This window comes from Manis javanica, chromosome 1 (assembly GCF_040802235.1).
Source record: "Manis javanica isolate MJ-LG chromosome 1, MJ_LKY, whole genome shotgun sequence".
NCBI lineage: Eukaryota > Metazoa > Chordata > Mammalia > Pholidota > Manidae > Manis > Manis javanica.
This window is the reverse complement of record NC_133156.1, coordinates 139,593,885-139,617,803: the sequence shown is the minus strand read 5'-3', so window position 1 is coordinate 139,617,803 and position 23,919 is coordinate 139,593,885. Positions and strand designations below refer to the sequence as shown.

Below are 23,919 nucleotides of genomic sequence, written 5' to 3'. Positions count from 1 at the left end.
CAGCTACTGAGACTGTTTCAGGCAACCAGACCCCCAGGATGTCTGTGGTCCCCTGCTGAGGAGCCTGTGATCTGCACAGAATGCTTCTACCAGTGCCAGGCATGGTGGATGGGGTCAGTCCACCTTGGTTATTATCATTATCGTAAAAGGTTTCCTGGGACTTGCAATAAAAGTTAACTGTGGAGTCATCTGTAGGTGGAGAGACTAGGACTGATATCATTTTCCTCTGTGTACTTTTTCTTGTTTCGCACACAAAAAAATCTTATCAGCAAAATATTTTAGAATAAAAAGGACCCCTATATCTGTCTTCACAGAGCAAGAAATCTTAATATGTGCTTGTGCATGTGAGAAGTTGTTTCAGAGGGAAGAGCAGTTTTCAGAAGGTGGCTGACAACTCGGTTTTCACAACCAGTGTCTTGGGAGAGTGTGACCCATGTCACTCCATGTGGATGGCGCACTGATCTGAAGTCCTTTTGGGGGAAGGGCCCCCCTCTCAGAGAACACACATGCCTATCTTACTTGAATTTTCAGGGAGAGCTGGCGTAGACCTAAGGAGCAACACTTGGCCTTCTGATTCTTAGCATCAAATTGCATTGGCAGTATGTACATGGTGGGGGGTGGGGTGGGGGAGTTCACGAAGGGTTTTGTGGGTCATGTGGCTTTCATTCTGAGAGGTGGGAGCTGTGAGGATGTGTAGGTAGAGCAGTGAGGTGATCAGATTGACATTCTGTCAGGCTCCCCTGCAGGAGCAAACTGTGTCTGTTACACAGAAACAGCTTGGTTTTCGGCCAGGACAGGGCGCTTGGGGAGGCACGTTACCAAGTGTCTGCGTACCTAGTGTCCTCTGTGCAGCTTGTTGATAGTCACACTTACGTTACTTTCATAAGGGATTAATGCAATCATCCACTCAAGTAGATTCATGGTAAAAAGTTAACATTTTCAGATGTAGTTTTTAAAATCAGGGTTTTATTTTTAAAAGAATATGAACATTAATACATCTCTACTATCGTTTAGATTTAATGGAACTGCCAAATACACAGAGTTCTCAGTGCTTCTTTCGGATCTAAGAGTCTATCTGAATTCTTAGGAAGGTGAAGTATTAATTAAAAGAAACAGTATTTCAAACAGCAGGGGGCACCATGCACCAAGCCTGCAGAGGGCGCTCCGGCTGTCAAACTTTAGCCCATTCCATGTATCTGCAGAATGTTCAATTCTTTCCTGTTCTTTGCTGCCCGATTTGAAGAATATTTAGAAAGTTCCAGCCCCAGCTTCTGTTTAACTTTTACTTTTTCTCGACTGTTAACAGTCAAACTGGAACTTGCTTGGGGCTGGGGGCCTGGGGAGGTAGTGTTTCAATGGTTTCAGAGTTTCAGTTTTGCCAGATGGAGAGAGACCTGGGGACAGTGGTGGCCGCATGACGATGTGACGGTAGTCACCTGTACCCTTCAAAGTAGCTAAGATGCTAACTTCTATGGTAGGTGTATTTTACCACAATTAAAAAAATTATTTTGAAAATCAGAACCTGCTCATAAGAACACAATATGCTTCCTTATTGGCTAATTGTTTTAAGAACGCACTTGTGGATTTTAACTCTGGGGGTCAAGTCTTAATTGTTTTAATCTCCACTGAGTTCCCCCAGACAAACCAGTGAACCCCTCAAATCTGCAACACACGATGTCTTAAGAAACAAAAGCCAGACTATGGAAGCTTTGGAGAGATGTGGGGGGGTCGGGGAGGCTTGGTGGGAAGGAGCTAACGCTCCTCCGTGACTTACTGTACAGCAAGGGCTTTCCGCAGGTTATTTTGTTAAATCCTTGTAACAATCCTGGGATATTCAGGTAATTTTTTGCTCCTCTACCAAGGAAGACACGAGGTCCTAGAGGGGGCCATGTGACGTGCCCCCAGCACCCTGTTGGAAAACGGACTCGGCCTTGGGTACTAACAGGCTTTGCTGCCACTGTATTTCTGGAATGCCTAAAGGGCCGAAAGGGCCCATTAGTACAAAGCACACAGGCACTCTGGGGGGTGCCAAGTGAGAAAGCTTTAAATTCATCTATCTATTTTTATTTATTTATTTACCTTTGGTCCTTTCTGTCCTCCCCCACGCACAACAGGGTCATTTTCTTCTGGATAATGTGAACAATGAGAAGGCAGTCTCAGGGAGAGGGGGTGGGGCAGCCTGGCAGAAACAAAGCCCCAAACAGGCCGTCCTTGCTGGAGACACAGGGTCAGCATGGTACCACAGGGGGAATAAGGCCTGCAGTGTCCGCTGCCCGATGGCTGAATGACAGCGCGTGGCTAAGTTCAGCAACAGGAAGGTGAGACTGGGTCATTCTCACGAACCAGACTTTTAGCTCTGAAAACAGGGTTGACCAGACAAGGCCCTGTGGGATGGTGGCTTTTACTATTTATCAGCTTGGATTTGCAGCCTTCTAGCACACAACTGCAGGACAAAAGCAGTGCTTTACCGAGACACAGCTCCGAATGACTGGATGTAACTACAATAAGGATCCTTGATGCGCTCTCTTCTGGGATACTGAAGTAGGCTAGCCTGTGAAGCTGCCACCCTGAGTATCTGAGACCTTATTTTCATCCATCCAGAATCCCAGGCTGGGAATGGGCATGGAGGAGCTCAGCTTGGACTCCTAACTGGGGAAACTGAGGCTGCATGGGTGGTGCTGGATCAGCTTGCATGCCTGCCACTTGCAGGCAGGGCGTTTTCCTTCCCTGAGACATTTGTCTGTCAGCAGCACCTCAAGCCTGGCAAAGAGCAGGTGGTGGGAGCCTGGCGCTGGTGGGGATCAGGGGCTCTATAAATACCCCCTGGGTCCCTGCCCTCACTGTCTTTAAGGGCAGCTGGCTCTGGGGTGCCGGGGCGGAGCCCAGGGGAGCTCCTGTTTCTATCTTTGGGATTTGTGCTTCTGAGGGCTTATCTAGTGTGATCAGCATAAAAAAGGTTTTAGGATCACTGAGCCTCAGTGAAAGGGATGATCCTGCTGCATCAGAGGAACCTGCTGGTGTGGACTTTTCTGTCTGCTTTCTTCTCAGCTGCTGCTCTTTGCTTTCTTTCCCTCCTGGGAGGAACTCTCTGGGACCTGAAATTCTGAGGTTTTAGGACTAAGGGGTTTTAAATACCCAATAGCTTTACTTTAAATTCTCCAGTGGCCCCAGCTCCCTGATGACACATATTTTCCCTGGACTTGGAGGGCTCTGGTGGGCAAGTGCTTTGGAAGCGTCCGATGCCATGGCTGACTGCTCAGAGCGCTCCGCCACCCTCTGCTCTCCCAGCCCCCCGCCTGATCCCTCCAGCCAAGGCTCATCTCGGGCAACTGGGGGGCCAGGATGGAGGACAGCCGGGGATTCTGGACGGATGAGACCATCCAGCCTGGGAGAACAGATGGATGGGATTCTGACCATCCAGGAGGAGATGGCCGCTCATGTGGGAGAGAGTGACCAGATCCCCCCCCTCGAGGTCACGGTAAGCAGGGAAACTTAAAAAAAAAAAAATTAAAGAAGACATTTCAGAATTTGTGGAAGTGAGGTGAGTAAGATCTAATAGCACAAGAGATTCTGAAAGGAGGCTGACGCTCTTGGAAGAGAAATTGCCTCTTACAACCAGGAAGGAGGAGGGGACAGAAGGCAGCCGGAGGCTCCCCAGGCTGCTCCCAGAGCTCAGGTCGGAGAGGGGCGTGCTGGGTGTGCAAGGGAGCAGAGGTGCCCTCCCCACCTTCACCTGCTGCGCACCCATGTCTTCCCAGGCGGTGGGCCCAGATAAAGTCCAAGAACAGCTGTCTTCAAAGGCTTGAAATGTCAAGGATGAGTAAGACCAGGAAGGCAAAAGCCCAAAGATGCCAACTGAGTAAAAGTGCTCAGATCAAGGAAAAGAGTTTTAAAAATATATGCTCCAAGTAGGAAGAGGAAAAGGAAAGAAGTGCAAGGAGCCAGGGCTCAGTTCCGAGCACCCCGACACCTACTTCTCCGCCAGAGGCCTTATACTCGGTGGGCAAGCAGACATGGCCGAGAGTGATCTGAAGGCTGAAACTGAGGACTGGAGCCGAGCCTCCTGTTAAAGCTCTCCACGTGTGGGGGCCTCAGATCACACCCTGGTGAGCTCCTCACAGGAGGGGCTGAGCATGCACAGAGAACGAGGCAGATGTCAGCTCGAGGTTGGCAAATGTCCTACAGGCAGATTCTGGAAGGGGCCAGCCCGACTGCCACAAGGGTATGGCCATCTGCACCTGACTGGGTCTTGTGTTTCACCTAATAGCAGTGCAATGGAGCTAATTTAAAAAGCCAATGTAGCCTCAGGCTGCATGAACGAGAATTATGAAGTCAAAACTGGACAGTGCTAGTCCATGAGACTGCACCTGCACCAGCCGTCATTTGGAGTTTGTGCTCCATGTTCCCAGAGAGGCACTGACAAGTCGGGACAATTTTAGGGAGCAGGACCAAGACCCCACAAGGTCTGGAAGCCAGGCTAGTAAGACGGTGTGAAAATGGGCTTTGGCTCTTCAAAAGGTTGCTGTGGGGAAGAGGGATTCGACTGACTGGAGCAAAGGGCAGAGATGAGGAGACTGCCCCACCATCCCCGTGTCTGTGAGAGCTCACCTTCCACCCTGAAAACCTCCTGCACCTCTCCCAGCCAGCCCGATTTTAACTGTTCTATAGTTGGAAGCTACAGTGACCTACTCAGGTTGCTGTAGCACTCAGTTATTTGTCTATGATTATAACAATGTGCTCTATAAATATATCCTTTCAAAAATTAATTTTTGGGCACCTGTCCCATGCCAGCACCATGCCAGATGCTGGGTATACCATGGCAAACACAGCAGAGATGACACCTGTCTTCACAGACCCCCTTACTACAGGGTCTGGCGGGGGCAGCAGGGATGGGAGGCTGCGGGAAGCCAGCAGGCAACATCTAAGTCAGTATCTGAAAGTGGGAGCCATATGTGCTGGACTAGGAGGGCAGGGAGAGGGTTTCGGATAGAAGGGACAGCGTGAGCAAAGGCCTGGGCCGAGAAAAGCCACCAAACGGCCCCTCAGCTCCAGCCTTGGTGTGGCGGGTAGAGGAGGGCACCTGACAGGGGCTTTGTGCTGCTGGCTCGGGGTTTGGGTCTGTGCTGGCGCAGAGAGCCAGTGCCGGGTCTGGCACCCTGGCTGTGCTATATGGGAGGCGTGGAGACATGAGGGGCTGCGGCACCAACCAATGGGGGAAACACATGAGTGGAAAATAGGGACATGATGGCGGGATTCAGGAAGGAGCTAAACTAGGGCTTTGCCACTGAGTGTGCACTTGGGTGAAAAACAGTTGAGGGAAGGATGACGCCGGGCTGCTGGCTCTGGCAACACCAGGCAGGTGGGCTTGGCTCTGAAATGGGGACAACAGGAGAAAGAGCCTGGGGGCTGCAGGTCAGGAGCTGCATTTGGGACGTGCCCATGCGAAAGTGCATGTGTGTGGAAGGGAGTTCGCTGTTTGGGCCTGGAGCTCAGGAGGGCATCTGAGTCAAAGCTATTGATCTGGGAATCAGCCAAGATGTCAAATGAAGTCACGAGCCTGCAGAGACAGGGTGTCAGGAGGGAGATAGGCAGGCAGCTAGGACAGGATTTGGAGGCCCACTCATGTGAGGAAGAGGTGCCTTCCACCAAGGAGCTTGCGAGGGAATGATCCAGAAGGAAGAAGGAAAGCCAGCCGAGGAGAGTGTCACAGAGGCCAAGGGACATGAACCAAGGATGGAGAAGTCACTGTACCAAACACATAAGCTGAGAACTGGACGGGGCCCACTGGAGTTGGGGCAATGAGCTGGGGTCGGGTGGGGGTGCTCAGCAGGCTCTTCAAGGAGGAAACAGGTGTCCTGGCAAGAACGCCGATCAAGAGAGGCATCTGGGAGGGAAGCAGGGCCCCCTCACTCCCTGCGAGCAGAGGCACGCACACTGTGGGGGTGGCGGTGCGGGCGGGTGTGTGAACGGGAGCAGGAAGGTGCACCAAGGGTGCTTTCAGGGAACTCTCTCAAGAAGTTTGGAACCAAGGAGAGGAGAAAGACAGGATAAAGACTGGATAAAGACAGCATTTTAATTTTCTTCTTTGATTTAAGGTTGGGAGCTTTGAGCATATTTGTATGTAGGCAGTAGGGGGTGAGGTGGGAGATGCTGATGCAGGTGAGAGTCAGGAACAGAGATAGGGTCCCTGAGCAGAAAGGACAGTTGAAGCAGTGTGGGGGATGCGCACCAGGCTGCCCCTCACTCCCGGAGTGTGCGTGTCAACAGCTGGCCTGCTAGACATTCTGCTTACGCATAAATGTGTCTCCTATTGGGACCTTCCCCGACTGTCCCATCCAAAATGGCATCTCTGTCACTCTCTTCCCTTTTACTTTAGTTTTCTGCAAAGCACCTGTGACTACTGTAGCAGGCTCCATAATGGCCACCCCAAAATACAGCCACTCCCTAATTAATTCCCACAACTAGTAAGCATTGATTATATAGTCACAGATGGGATCTTGAGATAAGATTATCTGGGAATGTCTGGGGTGAGCCCTAATCACCATCACAAGTGTCCTTATAAGGTCAGAGTGAGGCAAAGGGAGATCTGAGGCAGGCACCCAGAGGCTGCCTGGATGTACAGACAGAGACGGAGCTCGGACGGACGTGGCCAGGAGCTGGGGGAGGCAAGCAGCTAAACACAATGCGGGGGAGAAAGCCTGCCCTCTTCACACCTTGATTTCAGCCCAGAGAATGGAATTTTGACATCTGGCCTGCAGAACTAAGAATAAATTTCTGTTTGAAGCCATCAGGTCTGTGGTTGAAGCCATCAGCAGCCACAGGAAACTAATACACTACCCAACACCATAGTATATGTTTATTGCCTGTCTTCTCAATGAGATTATAGATTCTCTAAGAGAAGAGACTGTGTTTGTTTTTGTGGTAGTCCCAGGGCCTGGTTGGTAAAAAACAGGGGCCCAGGCATTTGTGGAATGACTGCATGAATAAACATGTGATTTTTCCCTGGATAGCTGTGACCAAGAGAGAATCTTTAATCCTCTTCCATCCCCACTCAAAGTGTTCTGCCCACTGCCTGGGCTTTAGATAATTTTGGCAATGCATACATGTATGGCTTAAAATCTTTCTTTCCTGGCATTTTTAATATTTGGTTGCTGTCTACAGATCTACCAAACTTCTAAGCCAGAGGTCTAAACACATCCATTTCTCTTTCTGTGGCCACAGCATCTTGTGGGTAAATGACATTTATGAATTAACAGGATGATCACTGGCTGGAGTGAGCACTGTCTTGCCCCTGGGACTGGAGGCTATGAACAGGAAGCGGGACATGTGAAAAGCTTCCCAAACCTTAGGGAGAAACATGGTGCACATGTCCTTTGGGTCTGCATGAGGTCCTTCTGTAGAAGATATGTGTAACTCTATCAAGAGACTGATTTTTTTTTAAACACTAAAAAAGAAAAAAGTCCCACAGAAATTTGGAAGAGTATTATATATACTAGAAAAAAATTATAAAGTTATTCATTGGCATCAAATATACCAATAGCCATATATACAGCTATCTTTTGCTCACTTGGAATCCCATGTGTTTGGGAATTTACTGATGATAAGAGCTGGCATTCTTTGCTTATGGCACGCCAGGCACTGTGCTAAGCTGAAAGCCTCACAAGATAGGTATTCTTATCGTGCCCAAATGGAAGCTGTGGAAGCTGAAGCTTATGGCTTTAAGTAAGCTTTCCAAAGCCACCTAACTGGTGAGTGGTGGACCTGGGATTTGAACCCAGGCCTTGGGGCTTCAGGGCTCATATCCATAAACACAATCAAGCTTGACTTAAATCCCTCTACCCCACCCCTTTTAAATCAAAAACCGCAAAGAGGGCCATTGAATGCCACGTGCACCCCAGGAGGGCCCTCCAGCGTGCCCCGCAGCCCCGTGTCTGCATGGGTCTGCAGGTCGGAGGTGCAGGCTCTGGGGTGCGCACCATGGCCCCCTAGAATCGGCCGGTGGATATTTTGGCTGGATAAGGTCTAATTTGTTCTTCAAGCCATGTGAGTTCAGAGCCATCTCTCAGGTAGGATTAAGGACAGACCCTAAAAACCATGGGGTACCTGATTCGTGGTGAGCAGGTTTTCCAGGCACTATTATTTCCACATGTGCTTTTTCTCAGCATCACGTTGTGCTCCTCTGAGAGTTGCTCTGGGCTCAGAAGGTACGCAAGGACCCCCAGGATAATCTGCTGGCGCAACTCAGTCATGTTTACCTCACCGTGCCTAAACAGGGGGGCTGTCTGACCTTGGGCAGGAAATGCAGTATTAAACCCTTTGAGATAAAATAAAGAACGTTTTGAGTAAAGGCCACGGATTAGTTAGCTAAATGCGATGTTATTTCTCAGGTCACTTTCTAAGGCTGCCTGTAGGTCCGGGAGACACCCAGGCATCTGGGGAAGCCAGTGAAACACCTCTGCATGACCAGAGTGGTTTTGATGGGTTCCTTTTGTTCCTGGCTTCATTAAACACACACAATGACCATTCAGCATTATCTACCTGTGTTTTATGTCCTCACTGAGCTCATTTCACACGCTGCTTGATACAAATTAAGTCTACTTTGTGTTTCTTGAGAATACACAAAAATGTTTTGAGATATTTTACATGGGCTTCACTGACTTCCTTGATGTTGTACAACGTGAATCAATTGAGAGTTTCAGGAACGTGCTCATGTTCAGAGCTCAAAGCACCTAGGGGTGGTAAGCAGGTGCTGAAATCGGAAAACTGAGAAGCCACGAATCCCACAGCCTTGTTTTGCTCACACATTTTATCATGAATTATTGACAAGATGGTCTGGGCTGTGCATCTGATCAAGCTGAAGTCTGGGTTCTACCACCTGTAACATGCCCACGGAATAAGAAAAATGTTCCCCAGAATGGTTGTGTTTTTGGGACTAATAAAAATGGTTCCAAAAAATCCACACAGTCATAAAATATAATTCCTGGAAGTCTGTGAGTTAATCCCCACTGGGTTGTTTTGCCATTGTGTGAACAGTTTGTGACTGCCATGTCCCTCCAATTCATCTGCTTTTGCACCAGAAAAGCCTGGGGATGGAGCCTTGGAACCACACCTTGGACAAGAAAATGGGGTCTGCCAGGCAGCACTTGGCATATGCAGGATCCACGGGCCAGCTGGGAGCCTTCAGCATCTCCCTGTGGTTCCCAAACCCGTCAGGCAGCAGGCCTGCACGTGTTTGTTGTAGCACACAGGTGTGTGTGGATCCATTAAACTGAAATGATGTGATTTTTATAATTTTGTGCCAAATCAGATACCATTTATGAGGTTCAAGTGGGAAGGCGATCAGGTTTTGAGATAATTTGGGAGGATAAATACAACTGGGAACCATATTAGAAATTTAATTTGTTCCCTGAAAATTGGGAACATGTTTTGACTTTTCAGTGTTACTCACGGGTTCTGCAAGGGCTTGGTTGAGATGCACTGGATATTCAATTAATGGAAAGCAAAATGAGACCCAGATGCAAAGTAGCCTAAGCCTAACAGTGGCCCTTCTATTAGATTCTATGATGCCAGCAACACCTGCCACCACTCACCAAAAACAAACAAGAAAACCAAACCAACCAACAAACAAAAAAAAACACCAGCAAAGACATATTAAACACATAAATTTGGAACCAGTGCCAAACTGCATGAAAATATTTCTAAGCAAATCCTGTACTCAGATTCTCATGGAGGGAGAACTTAGAAATAAAAGAGTAGAGGTATCTTCTGCAAACAGTAAATGGAGAATTTAAAAAGCAAGTAAGTGAGTTGAGTAAGTCTGGCTAATCAGTGCATGTGGCCTTAAATGACAAGAAGACGACTCCCTTCTTTAGAAACATCAGCGTACGAGGTGCGAGGGCTCCTGTAACCAAGTGTCACAAACCAGGCGGCTCAGAGCAACAGAAAATTTTCGTCTGCAGTCTTGGAGGCCAAGGGGTCAACAAGGCCCTCTTTCCATCAAAGGCCACATTCAGAGGTACTGGGGGTTAGGACTTCAGCACAGGAATTTTTGGTGGACACATTGCAACCCATACCAGTTAGAACAGAAGAGTCAGGGTTGAGGGCAGATTCACATTTCCCCTTTTATCACCACTGAGTTTAAAAAGCGAGGTTCAGGAGGATTCAGAGTAAAAACCTACTTCAACTTTCTAAAAGAACAAGGTCCTTTACTAGCAACGGCCGCTGGCCTCAGACACCTCTGTGCAGGCTGCAGAGGTGGCTCCCTTCTAAGTGACCACTCCAAGAAGCCTCCGTTTGTTGAAGTTGAGGGGGCCAGTGATAAAATGAGGTGGCCAGCGGGGTGCAGTTGGCACAGCCCCATGACCTGGGCATAATCCGAGTCTGGGGCCATGAAGACGCCTCTGGAGACCTGGTGAGAATCCCCTGCCTGCTGGAAATGGGTAAGTTCACCAAAATCAACCCACCTGACAATGTGCCCAATTTACTGACTTGCCTCTTTTCTTACTCTTTCCTAAAACTTCTTTTCAACCCTTCCACGGTTTATAGCAATTTGTCCTGGAAGGACTGGCAGGGCCCTGGAGGGCTGAGGGCCCTCCCTTCACAGTCTCCCCATCTGCCTGCACCCCCTTCTCTGTTCTTCTCCTCCATCTTTCTGACTCTCAGCCAGCCACCCCCTTCTTTCTCTGGCCCTTGGTCTCTCTCCCTCTCCTCCGGACTGTACTCTCCTGTAGCTCCCTGACATTCAGTCACTCACCTTCCCCTCCTGACCTTCTCAGATTTAGCATCCAGGGGGTGCAGGGTATGACTGTGTAGGTCGTTCACTGCACAAAAGTGCCTTGCTAGCTCTGCTTGCCAAGATCTGTCTGGATGGGTGCCTGTTTCCATTTTGTAAAAAGGGGGTGGGGAGGCTTTAGCAGCAGCCAAGCCTGTGCTCGGCATGAATTCTTCTCCCGCTCCCTTGTGGCACAGTGGCCCCCTCTTGGCACCAGCTCCCCAAAGCGAGAGCAGCAGGGAGCTTAAGAAAATACCAAATGTTCCTAAAATGACATTGTGAAGTCAAAATGCAAAATGGTCGACTGAAATCATCCAAAGATGTTAGAACTTCCCTGTTTAATATGATTTGCTATGAACTTCACAAAGAATTAAAAAAAAAGTTTGGTCTAAACTGGCAAGTTCGGTAAATTTAGTGAGCTGATCCACGGACTTTACCGAACCAGCCCCAGCCTGTCACCTTTTCGGGACTCTCCTACCTCACTAAAAGGACTGTTGAGGAGACAGACACATCCCACCCTGGTTAGTGGCTCCTATTTCACCCCCAGTCTCGGCTTCAGGAAGGAATTCCAAGGGGCTTGCAAGAGGCTGAGCTCCTGTAAGTTTAGCGTAAGCAGTTTCTTTCCCCCAGAGGAAGGAATGCCGATCCAGCTTTCTTATCACAAGCTTATGGCCGTCATCCTCCGTCTGCAATCCCCACAGCTGTCCACCAGAGACGTGCAGCCTTTTAGAGCATACTAATTATCACCGTGCTTCCGGTCCGTCGTACAGCCACGGAGACCGCGGCTCTACCAGAGGGCCTGGTGCTACTGAGGCCGCACCGGTTACAGCCGTGCTCCCCGGGGTCAGCCTTCCCGGCGCGGCTCTGACCCTGCCAGGCAATGCTTTCGCCTCTGGGTGGCTGCCACCCTGCACCACAGGGCAGCACACCATTTGAAGCCGCTGTTCCAAATCGATTTAAACAGAATGCGTTTTCGAACCATGTGCTCCCTCGCCCCAAACGGCAGCTTGTCAGTCCACAGTCACCTTGCTAGCCTGTGCTTGCATTATGTCGGCTCCGTTGTTGCTATTGAGAGGACTCCTTTTTATATGATGGTTCTACCATTGTTGTAGCTAATATTTTGGATCAACTACAGCTCCGCCTTTCCTCAACCTCACTGCTATCAGATGGTCTAAAGAAACCAATCAGCACTTCGCTGGGCATTCCTGAAGGCAGCTCTGAAGGAGTGAAGGCAAGATGCTTATAGGAAAATCCTCCTGCTTTTCTACCCTACACACTTCTTTTAAAAATAGGATAAGCTGAATATAAATCAGGAGATTGTCCCTCCCTAGGGGCAGGGGTCATCAGTACGTTTCTGACCTTATCTCACAGGTAAGTATTAATTGGTCAGGTGTTTATTAACCACTTAGTGTTCACATTCTCTGTCAGGCAGGTTGTTAGGTCCCAAGGATAAAAGGTGATGAAGTCACAGACCCTGCTGTGGGAAGTTCAGAGCCTATGAGGAGTAACAGACATAAGGAAGGAATATGGTAGGTCTATAAAAAGCTACATGCATATTAGAGTGGCAGCTTAACATTTAATTTAGGAAAAAAGATGCTTACATTTTTTTTCTATGTGTCTTTTCATGAAATTCCTCCAGCCAACATGTTGGAACAATAGCTTGAATCATTGTCAGGATAATGTATGTGAGTACCTTCGTAAGCTGCCAACTCCAATTGTACCGGCTTTTTGCGTTGGGGTAGCCACCTTGGCACTGAGACGGCAAGCGCCCCAGTTTGGAGCCGCAGGGTCAGATATCTGTTCCTATTTGCTGGAAACAGTGCAGTACTGGGGAAAGGGCACCCCCCAAAAGAGAATGGGCCTGGAAGCTGGCTTCTAGCTGGTTCTCTTACTGTGGTCTTGAGTAAGTCACTTATCCTCTCTGAGTCATATCCTTTTTAAAAAATTATTGGTTTGACTCGTTCATCTCCAATGAAGGATTCTGAGTTTCTATTTCTATGGTGAAAAAATATCCTGCTTTACTTCCAGTTACAGATTGTAGGATTAGAATAATCAGATAAAGAAACATTTTACATGGAAAACAAAAGCATTCTTCTAGATCTTGAGTAGTTATCATTTCAAAATCAATGTGTTGCCCTTGTTTCAGAAGTGCCGATTACTGCCTGTGAACTAAGGAAAGGACTATCCTCAAACCCAATCTGGCAAGACTCAGCTGGAGCTCTGGGAAGAAGTCTACACAGAGTGAAGGAGGTAGATGTCAGGCTGCGGGTCGCAGAGCCTGACAACCAAGCGTGTCTAGCTTTCTATTCTGGATGAGGTCCGAGTCACACATCTGAATCAACTCTTGATTTCCCATCATTTTAAACAGTCTTGCAAAGCTGAGGTCTGTTCTTGGAATAGAAGCCTTCTCTGTTTCTTCCTAAAATACTCTTTTAAACAGTTTCAAGGTTGTTCAGTATTTTCCTAATATTTTAGGCAACTATGGAAAGATTTCCATGCCATAGAGAGAATTAAAGCAAACAGGGAGCAGGGTTGTCCAGGGTAACCTGTCCTGGTGCAAACAGGCATGCTATCAGAAATTATTCCTTGGGGAGGTGGCACTGGGATATGTTTCTGACACCTCTCTGCCCCCAGTTTCAGCAGGGATGGACTGGCAGGAGGGGCTGGGCTGGGGTGAGGGGGCGGCTGACAAGGTCATGACTTGGGGTCAGAGGTATTAGGTGATGGGCTCTTTGTGTCCTGTTACCCTTGTTACAATCTATTCAGGTGTTCAGTCAGAGGAGCAAATACTAAGTTGCGGGCTTTGAAACAATATCCATTAAAGGTTATAATATGTGTAGGGCTTGTTTTTAAAGGACTTCTACCAGGACTCACCAGGCTGACTGGTCCTTGTGATAATGGTTTAGAGGGACAGTAGTCACTGTATCCTGTCGTCAGCGTAACCCGACCCGAGACTGACTGACTGCCTTGGGTCCCGACATCGGTCAGTCGTGAGGACCGCACACACCAGGCATTTCTGTCACACATTACTTACACTGTTCTATAAAATAGAGAATCTTCTTGGGACTTGATAGGAAAATGCAAGCCATGACAACAAACAGGGGAAGCCAAACAGATTTCAAAAGACCTCTATTTCTTTTTACCATCTTCCCTTCTCTTTTGAACCCAAAGAACACAGTCTACAATATAAGTCTGTTTATAAATGTTATGGGCTTTTTTGTGTGTGCTTTGCATGATATAGCATGTAAGTTTATTTTCCATGTTTTTTGAACATTATCTTCTATGTGTGAATCACCCATGGGAGTTGATAAAGGGAGTCTGTGTGCTGTGCTGAGGCTGTGCATACGGTCACCCACAGGCTCGCTCATGGGTGTGTCCCCAACATGGCACAGGGCTTGGGATCCGCAGGCACTTGGTAAGTATGTGTTGAATGATGAAGAAATAAGTAGGATACATTGTACAAATGTAATTAGCCAAGGAAATTCTATCGGGGACACTGAAATACCACCAGTTAAATTTGGAAAAAGGACAGGGATGGTTATAACGATTGACTCTGGGTGTTTAGAATGGGGCTAGAAAATATTCAGTAAGACAAGAGTATTATTAAAATTAAAGGGAAAGTCTTTCTTCAGCATGTAAGTCCCAGAAATGCCAGGAGTGGACCCTTTACTCCTAGATAAAATGACCTCCTTGAATAACAACCATGCCTATATTGGGGCAAAAATGTTTTGAAGAGGTTGTTAATTAATCTCATGTAACATCACACCAGGATAGCTGTCAAATGGCAATCTCTCCCTTTCCAAAAACAAAGCCAGAGTGGGCGGAGGTGCTGGCCTCTCCTTACCGTCAGCGACAAGGCCATGCAGACAAATGTGAACTTCTTGATGTGGGCGGCCGTGACCGTGCTGCTCGTGCTCACCAGTTTATTGCTGGGGTTGTTCTAGGGACAAAGAGAGGCCTCAGTTAACCTTGGCGGACTGCATCTTCAAGAGCATCTCATCTCTGCTTTTCTTTGACGTGTCTGAAGCACAGAGGTCAAGTGACAGCTTGGGAGACAGCTGCTACTTTGCGTCTCTCTCAGACAGCTGTCAGGTTTCTGGATGTGAACATCAACCAGAGGGAGTTTCAGACTGGACGCCTGGTGGTAGCTCCTGAATCAGCCGCCTCCCCTTGGCGCCCACCTAGCCTAGTCCAGGGCCCTGGCTTGTGTGCCCTCCTGGCCACCACGGGCATCTCTGAAGCCATGGCCCTGCTCACTGACCTTTGGGGCCCTCTCATCTCCACCAAGGGACTCTCAGCTCAACTGGACATTCAAGGGCCTGCCTAACCCTGCCCCAGGCTTCCTTCTCCACCTGTATTCCAAATGGAACCTTGTGTTCGTCCCTTAACATGTCTTCCATGTCTGTGATTTTCTTCTTCTTTCTCTTGTGGGATCTTTTGATTTTCGAAAACACAGCTCTCTTTAAGGGCCATCGTCTTTACAGCCCATCTGTTCTTAAAAACCTCTCTGATCTTTTACCTCCCAACTGCCTCTGGGCCCCACTTCCTGAACAGCCAGAGGGCCCTGGAGCTCTCTGCAGGCTGGTCGGCCCAGCCCACACTCAGGACATTTGTCAAAGCCCTGGGAGGTGAGCACTTGCTTTCTGAGACCCCCAGACTGGGTGTTCCATCCATCTCCTTAGCTCCTCTAATTAGAACAACCTTGCCTGAGTAAGGAAGGCGCTCAAAAGCCTTTGTTACACTGAACTCTAAGCAAACCACACCGTTGGCTCAGCTGTCCGAGTACACATCCCCAAGGCCCACCACACAAGGGCCGCTAGTCACCCGAATCAAAACAAATGCCTGGCCCCTGACCTTGAAAATCAGCAGAGAAAAATACACCCCATCTCATTATGAATCCAATTAGTCCCAGAGCTGACTAACAAAAACAAATCCCCAGCACCTGGCTCCTCTATGCAGCTGAATGAAAGACACATAAGCAGAGCTATTGTGGGTTGCCCTTGGAAAAGAGCTTTTGATGTTTCCTCTCCTTCCAAGGCTGAAGCAATCTCTTGAATCCCTTTCCTTTGCAGATGTGACCAGCACAAACCTCTGGAGGAGGTTTACATTTTCTTAATTCCAGTCTTTACAATGTATCTGCTTTTCTGAGTAACAGACAGCTGCCATAGCAAAATACAAGTCCTAGTGGGTAGGAGAACTCTCCCTCCCCATGCATCCCCGGGACCTGAGAGAAGGGGTGCCCTCCTGGGCACACTGGAAAGAATTAGGTGACCTCAAAATGTGCACATTACCCATGGTGACAGCAATGTGTCCTTCAGGTGTACTTTTATTTTTAAAACAGCAAACATTTCTGTAAATGGTGACAATAAACTAGCACGTATCATTCGATCAGCATCTGTGGTTCATTTTGTTGGCCCCGTCTGCTTAGAAATGTCCTCTTTAGCAGATGATAACTGAACACTGGAGAGATTTTGTACTCGTGGAAACCTCTCCCAGTTTAATATTTAGCTAGAGGCATCAGAAGTTATGCGAGAAATGTAAAATCTCTTATTCTGGAAACACAAAGAGGCTAAGGATTTCAACTGTCAATACAGCAAATTCTGGAAGTCCACACAGAGGTGTCTGAGATGTGCGTGAATAGGCAGCATTCACACAAATGGCTTGGTGGAGCTCGCTGGAATGCTTGTAAACAATGGGTGAGGTTTCAAAAGGATTCTGAGTAACTCCAGTTTTTGGCTAGAAGTCTGCTCATTAAAGGAATTTTCTCATAGCGCCTAACCTCTGTGATCATAAATAGAACAATGTTTTCCTTGGATGCTCCTAGCAAGATCACTGTGAAGTCTGACGATTTCAAGGTAGCCAAAAACAATTTCAGATGAGACTTTCAAGTGTTTCCTAACACTTAGTACCTGCTATTCTCATCGTCTTATTATATAATCTTATTCTCCAGGAGCTAGAAAATTTAGCAAAATGACCTATATTCACTTTGGTTTTCTAGGATTTACTTCTATAAGCATGTTCCTTGAAAACAATGATGTCTATCAATAGTTTGGATTAAACCCATGCAACCATGCAAACAGGGATGTCAGCAGTCTCCTGCATGGGACTAAGACCTGCTGAAGTCACTCAAATGCATGTGAAGCACAGATCAAATGCAATTTTTAGGAGACATTCTGTATCCTGATGTTGCAGCGAATGTTTGAAATAGGTGGTGGGCGCAACTAATAGCCTCCTGGGGAGGTTCCACACCTGGAACCCAGAATTCTGGGCAACACTACTACTCTGTGCCTGGTTCGGCTGCATGGTGGGAATCCCTGAAGTGTTACAACCCAAGTTGCTATTCATAGTTTAGACTCGGCGTGGAAATAGGGAAAGGTGATGGTGACAGGAAGAGCAGGGGCTTGTGTAGTGTGGAAGGATGCCATGGACGGGGCTGTGGGAGCAGACAGGGGCACGCATGTGTGTGTGTGTGTGTGTGTGTGTGTGTGTGCACGAACATGCACCAAAAGGGAAATTCTTCCTGTGGGCCACAGGCGCCAAGGAGGTGGCCCCACAGTGACTGAATACTTTCCAGACTTGATCCTCCCCTATCCTGCCTTATCGCTGTCAGAGATGCTTGGGGGGTACCCTTGGGTCAGGGTGTGAGATGGAGAGGAAACTTCTCCCCACCTCCTACTCCCCAGGTCTTGCCACCTCCCAGGAGCCCAGCAGAAGCTGGTGGCTACACAAAGGAAGAGGTAAGCTTGTAGCCCGTGGCCTTGCCTTGCCTCGTGTGGCTTCCCAGGGTTTCCTATGCCCACAGAGGTCCTGCGAGCCATGTGCGTGGGGCAAAAGGAAGGAGGAAACCCAGCCACAACCAGCCAGAACCCAAACAGCCTGTGCCTACAGTTACCTTGCTGGGGACCCCGGACAGAGACGCTTCTCTCCTCACTGCCCAGGGCTCTCGCGGGGTGAGATAAAATGGTGCTGCCAGTGCTCTGAGCTAGCTCTCTCGAAACTGGGGGCAGAATGTCACTATTAAGAGCATAAAGGCTGCTCGTGTGCTTTGTTCCTATTTTTCACTGTAAAGCACTGCACACTGTCTTTTGGGGGGTATGTTTTCTAGTCTTTGGTTTTAGGATAAAAGTCTACAGGTTCAAATAATTAAGCTTTAATGAAGCAGACATATGTTGAATGATTGGCAGGGCAGTCCTGACCAAGCCACAGAATCCAAGACCAAGGTTGCGTCACAGCGGCGGGGGGACGGAGCTACTGTCTGCATGAGTCTTCAGCTGGAGTGAGCCTGCCGGGGCCAAACCACCCTGGGCCTGCGCCTGCCACGGTGTGGCTGTGGCGTGCATGGCCCTGAAGAGACGCATGAGCTTGTGAGCTCAAGCACACAACTTCCTGTCTAAACCTTCCCCTCGGCTAGGAGGTCAGCAAAGGATTAATTTAATAAAAAAACAAAAAACAGAAACAAAACCCAATATATTAAATTTTTTTGAGAGTATTTCCCTTGTGTAAACGAATTCTTTCTCAGTAGGAATAAACTAACAGTGAGTATGAGTTTGGTGAGGCATTATGTCATCAGCATCCCTGCAAGCTTAAATTTGCCTCTGTTACTTTCTAAGGGAAATTCTCCACATTTACCTCGACATTCTCAACACCACATTCACCTTACAGGAGGGGATGAGATGGAGAAATAGCGGAGTGTCCCTCATCAGAGATCCCTGTCTATCAAATGCTAATTTCAAGGAGTGTATTTCCGACACCATGCCACACAGGTTCTCACCTTGTCAAAAGCAGGGTAGACAGCACGGATTTCCGTCAACCAGCCATATGGCATGTGACCCACAGGGTACGTGGCTGTCAAAATTGCCACTGCCTGCAAGAGGAAGAGCCAGCAAAGTTAGCATCGGCACCTGCAGAGGGCATCACCAGTAGCTGCTGTCTGCCACGTGGCAGAGCAGCCAGCCACCGCAGACGCATCGCTCCACAGTGGGTGATAAGCACTGGCCAGCCACGGGAGGCCCAGGGAGTGACGGTGCGGTGGGCACTCCACGGTGTCCCTGGGAGGGGCATGAGGGGGCCCAAGGAGTGCAGTGAGACCAGGACAGGTCTTGTTTTACATGAATCCAATGGCACACACATCCAGATGGCTGCCTTGAGAAACCAAGATTGCAGCCCAAGTCCACCAGACTCCAGAATCCGCCCACTCCATTGAGCCAAATGGAACATTCCAGTCTAGCCCAGTTCTTACGTCTGAGAAGGCAATTTTGAGCCTTCTCCACTCCCCAGAGAATCTTTGCTCTGGATCCACCCCTATGTCTCCATCCAGACCTTCAGGACAGCTGACGGTGTGGGTTTGCTGATGGCTTTCTGAAACTCTCCTGTGACTCAACTCATTTCCAATCTATTTGGCCAGGAGAGCTCAATTTTATTTTTTAATTTAAGAAAACTAAATAAATTCTTCTTACAGGAAGCCAAACATGTTCTTCCATGAAAATGAGAGTTTCTTTTCTTATGCGAATGAAAAGGAAGGAACATGGAAACAGAGCATCAAACCCTACACTCTGGCAGAGATCAACCCTCTAACTAGCTAGTGAAGGGGGAGTACAGGCTTCCTCTATTTGGATTAACAGCAGTGCCAGGAGCCCGAGGTGAGTTGCCAGCTGGGTGAAGAAACTGCAGGGAGCAGCGATACAAAGGACCAAACAGAGCCCTGGAACTGGGCGGACCCAGACACAAATGCCCACTCCATCACCCACCAGCTGGGAGGAGCAGGAACCGACTCAGGCCTCCCTTTCCGTTCCCCCAGCAGCACCGTGACAATGACAACCCGCACCACCCACGGCTGTTGGGATCGATAAAATGTGCATAATGCGGACATATAAGCTGATGACCAATAAATGTCAGCCCTGTACCCTACATGCTGTGTGTCTATGCACTGGGGCCAATTTAGAAGCGGCTCTAACATACCATTTGACTTGTGTTTTTTTTTAAGGAGAAGATGGAATTCTAGCATCCAGGTGATGGGGATCACACACAGTGTCTGTACAGGGAAGCTTAAACTGATGTAGTTAAGTAAAAAATCTGCTGTGTGTAACGGGAGCCACCCAAGATGACATCCATGACTCAAAACATAAAATCTAGGGACAAATTGAGGCAAGAGAAAGTGTTCCACTTGTGATTTATGTGCTTCTCTGTCAAGCCAACATGAGCTGCTTGCCAGGCATGGAAAACTGGCAGGAGACCCCAGGCAGAGACATGCTGACAGCGCATTCAGGGGCACTGTGTAAACAGCAGGCCCTACTGAGCAGCCACCAACCTTCCTGAGGGATCAGCAGTTCCAGAGACAGAATTAATTCTCCAGAAGGCGGAGGAGGATGAAACAAATGAAGCGATTCTGTTTGTTTGTACCACACCTGAAAGATGGAAAAAATGACTGCACTCTTTCTATGGAGCAGCTGCCAGTTTCCAGGTAAATTTCTTGAGCTGTGAGTGAGTAAATAACGGTGATCCTCATTTGGGGAAGGGCAGGCTGCCAAGGAGCACAGGAGGCCAGGATGACGGGGTGGGGTGTGCAGGAGGGAGGAGAAAAGGCAGGTGCAACTAGGCTTGGTCACAATGGAGGCATCAGCCCTCCACTGTCTCGGGATCTCCACTGCTTCTGCTGTGGATGGCATAGTCCACCGTCCTCTGCAGCTACAGTGAAGTGGCATCATGCTGACTCCATGAGAAATGGAAAGGCCATGGGGCAGGAGTCCAAAAGTCTGCATTCTAATACTAGCCCAGCTACTTGCTAGTTTTGTGTCGTTAACCTTGTCCCTGCCTCGGTTTCCTCATAATGGCCAATGAGATGGATGAAGGAGACATTTCCATACTTGTAAAAACACAGAATTACATGATTATAAGATCCTCATAGCTTCCCCATTGTGTGTCACATAATTTCATGCCACATGTGTGGGTTCTCAAGATGACCGGGTAGCAGGTTTGCCATTCACTGTCCCCACCCCATGCTTCACAAGGTGACTATGCATGTCCACAGGCCCAGGAGCTGGCCTACCTCTGTAGCTGCAGAACTGCCGCCAAGGTCCCGGGAAACAAAGAGGTTGACAATAGGCCTGCTGATTCTCTGTGTGGCCAAGATGAGAGCCAAAGGCCACCAGAAGCTCAACATCTTTCTTATTGTTGCATCTCCCTGCATCAAGAAATGGAGATAAAAAAGTTGACGAAACTCTAGAAGCAGAATGGAAAAAAAAAAAATTCAGAGCCAAAAACTTTCCTTTTGATGTCATTTCACCATCCTAAAAAATAATACAAGGAAGAGCCTCTGTAGACAAGCCCAGCTGAATTAAAATAAAAAGTAGTTTTATTAGAAGACAGTTGGAAAGTGAAATCAAAACACACTTAAGCTTGATGAATGCAAACCACTCTTTTCCAAACAGGGCGACTGTGACCCAAGCAGCACCCAGCTCCACGGCCTGAGAAACAGGTTGGAAATTAGTTTTTGTTTAAATCATCATACTGACTGGCCAGAAGCCATGTCACTAAGAAGTAACTCTCAATGTAAAATCGTTACAATTTGGTTTGGAATCAATTAGCTCACAAAGGTGCCTAATTATTTGGGCAGTGTCTAAATCCACTACAGAGGCTGTCCTTCTCAAAGCTCTGACAGAGCCATGAGAATGTCCAGAGGCAGATACAAAATAAAAGAATGGTGAAGAAAAGGCAATTCATTAAGAATTCTACAGCAAAGATGTGTGCTACCTTTAAATCCTAGATCTCCTTATTTAACTTTGGTCTTGATTCTTCATGAGGGTAAGAGTTACATCATGGAGCCATCTCAACCACTTTAATTCATTTCCCTTTGCTGATGGCTGCATGTTAAGAGATGGCTTGTCACCATCAAGACCAAGCTGATGTAGCTGTCCTACTATGGAAAGAACTAGATTGGGTTTTATTGAGGGCATGATTTCAGATCAAGGCAAGAAGTCAATACAATTATTGTTCTGATATGATGAAGGTGACATGGGGTCAAAGGCGGGATCAGGGGGCGGAGTGTGATGATTTATTCAGGGCTGTATATAATCATGCATATCTGCCTTATAGCTAGATGGAAACAAACCCAAATGATGTCTAATACCTATGGGTGGAAAAGATTAATATACATATCAACCAGATACTGAGCATACTTATAATGAAAAGAATGCTTTGGGCCCTCGTGTAAGATTACACCTTGCTTGTATCTTATTCAACTTCTGTGCACAGGTCAATCTCTGCCTCCATCAAGGAGGCTTCTTAGACCACGCTGCTGTCTGCCTTCCTCCCACTTTGGTGGCGCTCGTTTGATCTGTGCAGGCTGTGTGCTGTCTTGAATTCAGTCTGACTGTTGCTTCTGTGTTGGTCTCATGTGTCAAGTGGAACGTAAAGTTTGAGGGTAGAGACCATATTTTAAATTTCCTGTGTCACCTTATGGTCAGGAAATGCTCTGTTCACTCCACAGAAGGCACGTGGGTGAGTAGTTGTTACTGGATGGTACAGAAAGTATGAATGAAGCCTGTAACTCTGCTGTGAAATTAGAAATAATCAAATGTGAGGTCAAAGGTGCCATGGGTCCTGAAATCTTTGTTGTCTTACAGAATGAGTTTTTGACAACAGAGTAAGAAGAACTCATTCATGTATCTGCTCCTTGGCCTGACACGGCTCCTGGAGCCCCAGTCTCCTCTGGGGCCAGGGAGGTGGACAGTGACCTCTGAGATCTCTCCCCTCTCCAGAGCTCATTAATTCTCCATCCATCTCTCCCTGTGGACACTCCTTCCTACTTGACATCTCAGTGCACATGCTCATGAGTTCTCATTTCATATGGGGTGGGGAGAACTGTATTCCACCAAACGCACAGACAGGCCGCTGGCTCCTAGGACGTACCCCCAACTCTGGTCCACTCCTGTCGGGGATGATGTCGTGGATGTTCCTGTAGTAGCCCAGGCACAGGGTGGTGCAGCGCACCAGGGCGCCCATGTACAGGGAGAGGATCGGGATGAGCAGAGGCTCTCTGCATTCCAGGTGACTGTGAAGTAAAATGGCTACAAAAACGACCTGGGAGATGGGAAAACAAGAACATGGCAGAGGGGATTAGATGGAATCAAGTCAACACAAGTGTGTCCGACCTCTGGCACTGGAGGAGACAGATCTCTGAGTGCCTTCCTTAATGTTGGCCAGGAAGAGAGGAGAAACCCGGGCTAGAGTTCAGGGCTGCTCTCGTAGGATTCAGGGTCAGGTATCTGGGGTTCACCAGAAGAGCACACAATCATTTAGCTCTGTGCACCACCAAGATTCTTTTAGGGGAGCTGCACACCAGGTTAAGGTTACTGCTAGAAAATATCTAGGCACATTGCTCCCTTCGGCCTCCCAGAAGATGCCACAGAGCTTTTCCCTCCCGAGGCTGGATACTTGCATAATCCACACCTGGGACCTAAGCCCACAAGGGAAAAACAGTGGTGATCAATGGTGCATACAGAAAAACAGACCTTAACACGTACAGGATGAATTTCACTGGAAGTGCTGCAAAAATCATGGCTGTTAATTACTGTAAGATAAGCTAAATCAAAATCGAAAATACTAACTTCTTTGCATAGATGGAAAAAAAAGAGCAAAGAAGGACTGGAATAGTAATGAAGTGCTCATCTTTACCGACTGTTTAGTCTCTGAAGCAAATTGCATAAGGTATTTAACCTCCCACTCTGCTGACAGCAGAGCAGCAGCTCAGCCTCTGTCCAGAGTCCTCAGGGATTTGCACATTCAGAGGACTGCGGAGGCAGGCGAGGGCAAGAATAAAGTAACTGTGAGGGGGACCATTCCTGAGCTACACCGGCCTTGGTAGCCAGACACCTGAGAAACTGTAGGCCTGTCAACTGTGTCATCGCCTAAGGATCCTGATCATGGCATCGTCAAGGTATCAGTGATGACAGAAGGTTTAAAGCAGCTGCAGGCTGAGTGTGATTCCTTGGAGGACGCATTCAATTGCTGCAGGGAACACAGAAGAGCTGGGTGCTCCCCAGAAACACTTCTAAATGCAGTAAAAGTATCAGACGCTCAAGGCAGTTTGCTTACAGCATGGACTGACACACATGCCCACTGTCATTCTCAAAGCCAGTCAGTGAGACAGG

The 23,919-nt window shown here is 48.0% G+C and overlaps 1 protein-coding gene across 2 annotated transcripts in view; it reads right to left on the bottom strand.

Annotated features, from left to right (window-relative positions):
* Nucleotides 1–23,919, bottom strand: part of ANKH (ANKH inorganic pyrophosphate transport regulator) — a 136,354-nt gene that overhangs the window by 13,698 nt on the left and 98,737 nt on the right. Inside the window, exons 5-8 of one of the 2 annotated variants that reach the window (XM_017669359.3) lie at nt 22,679–22,849; nt 20,817–20,951; nt 18,543–18,635; nt 14,616–14,711 (exon numbers count right to left, since the gene is read on the bottom strand). In XM_017669359.3, coding sequence (XP_017524848.3) covers nt 14,616–14,711; nt 18,543–18,635; nt 20,817–20,951; nt 22,679–22,849 — 495 coding nt within the window. The remainder of the gene's footprint in view (nt 1–14,615; nt 14,712–18,542; nt 18,636–20,816; nt 20,952–22,678; nt 22,850–23,919) is intronic. The other variant, XM_017669370.3, reaches the window with a different exon arrangement.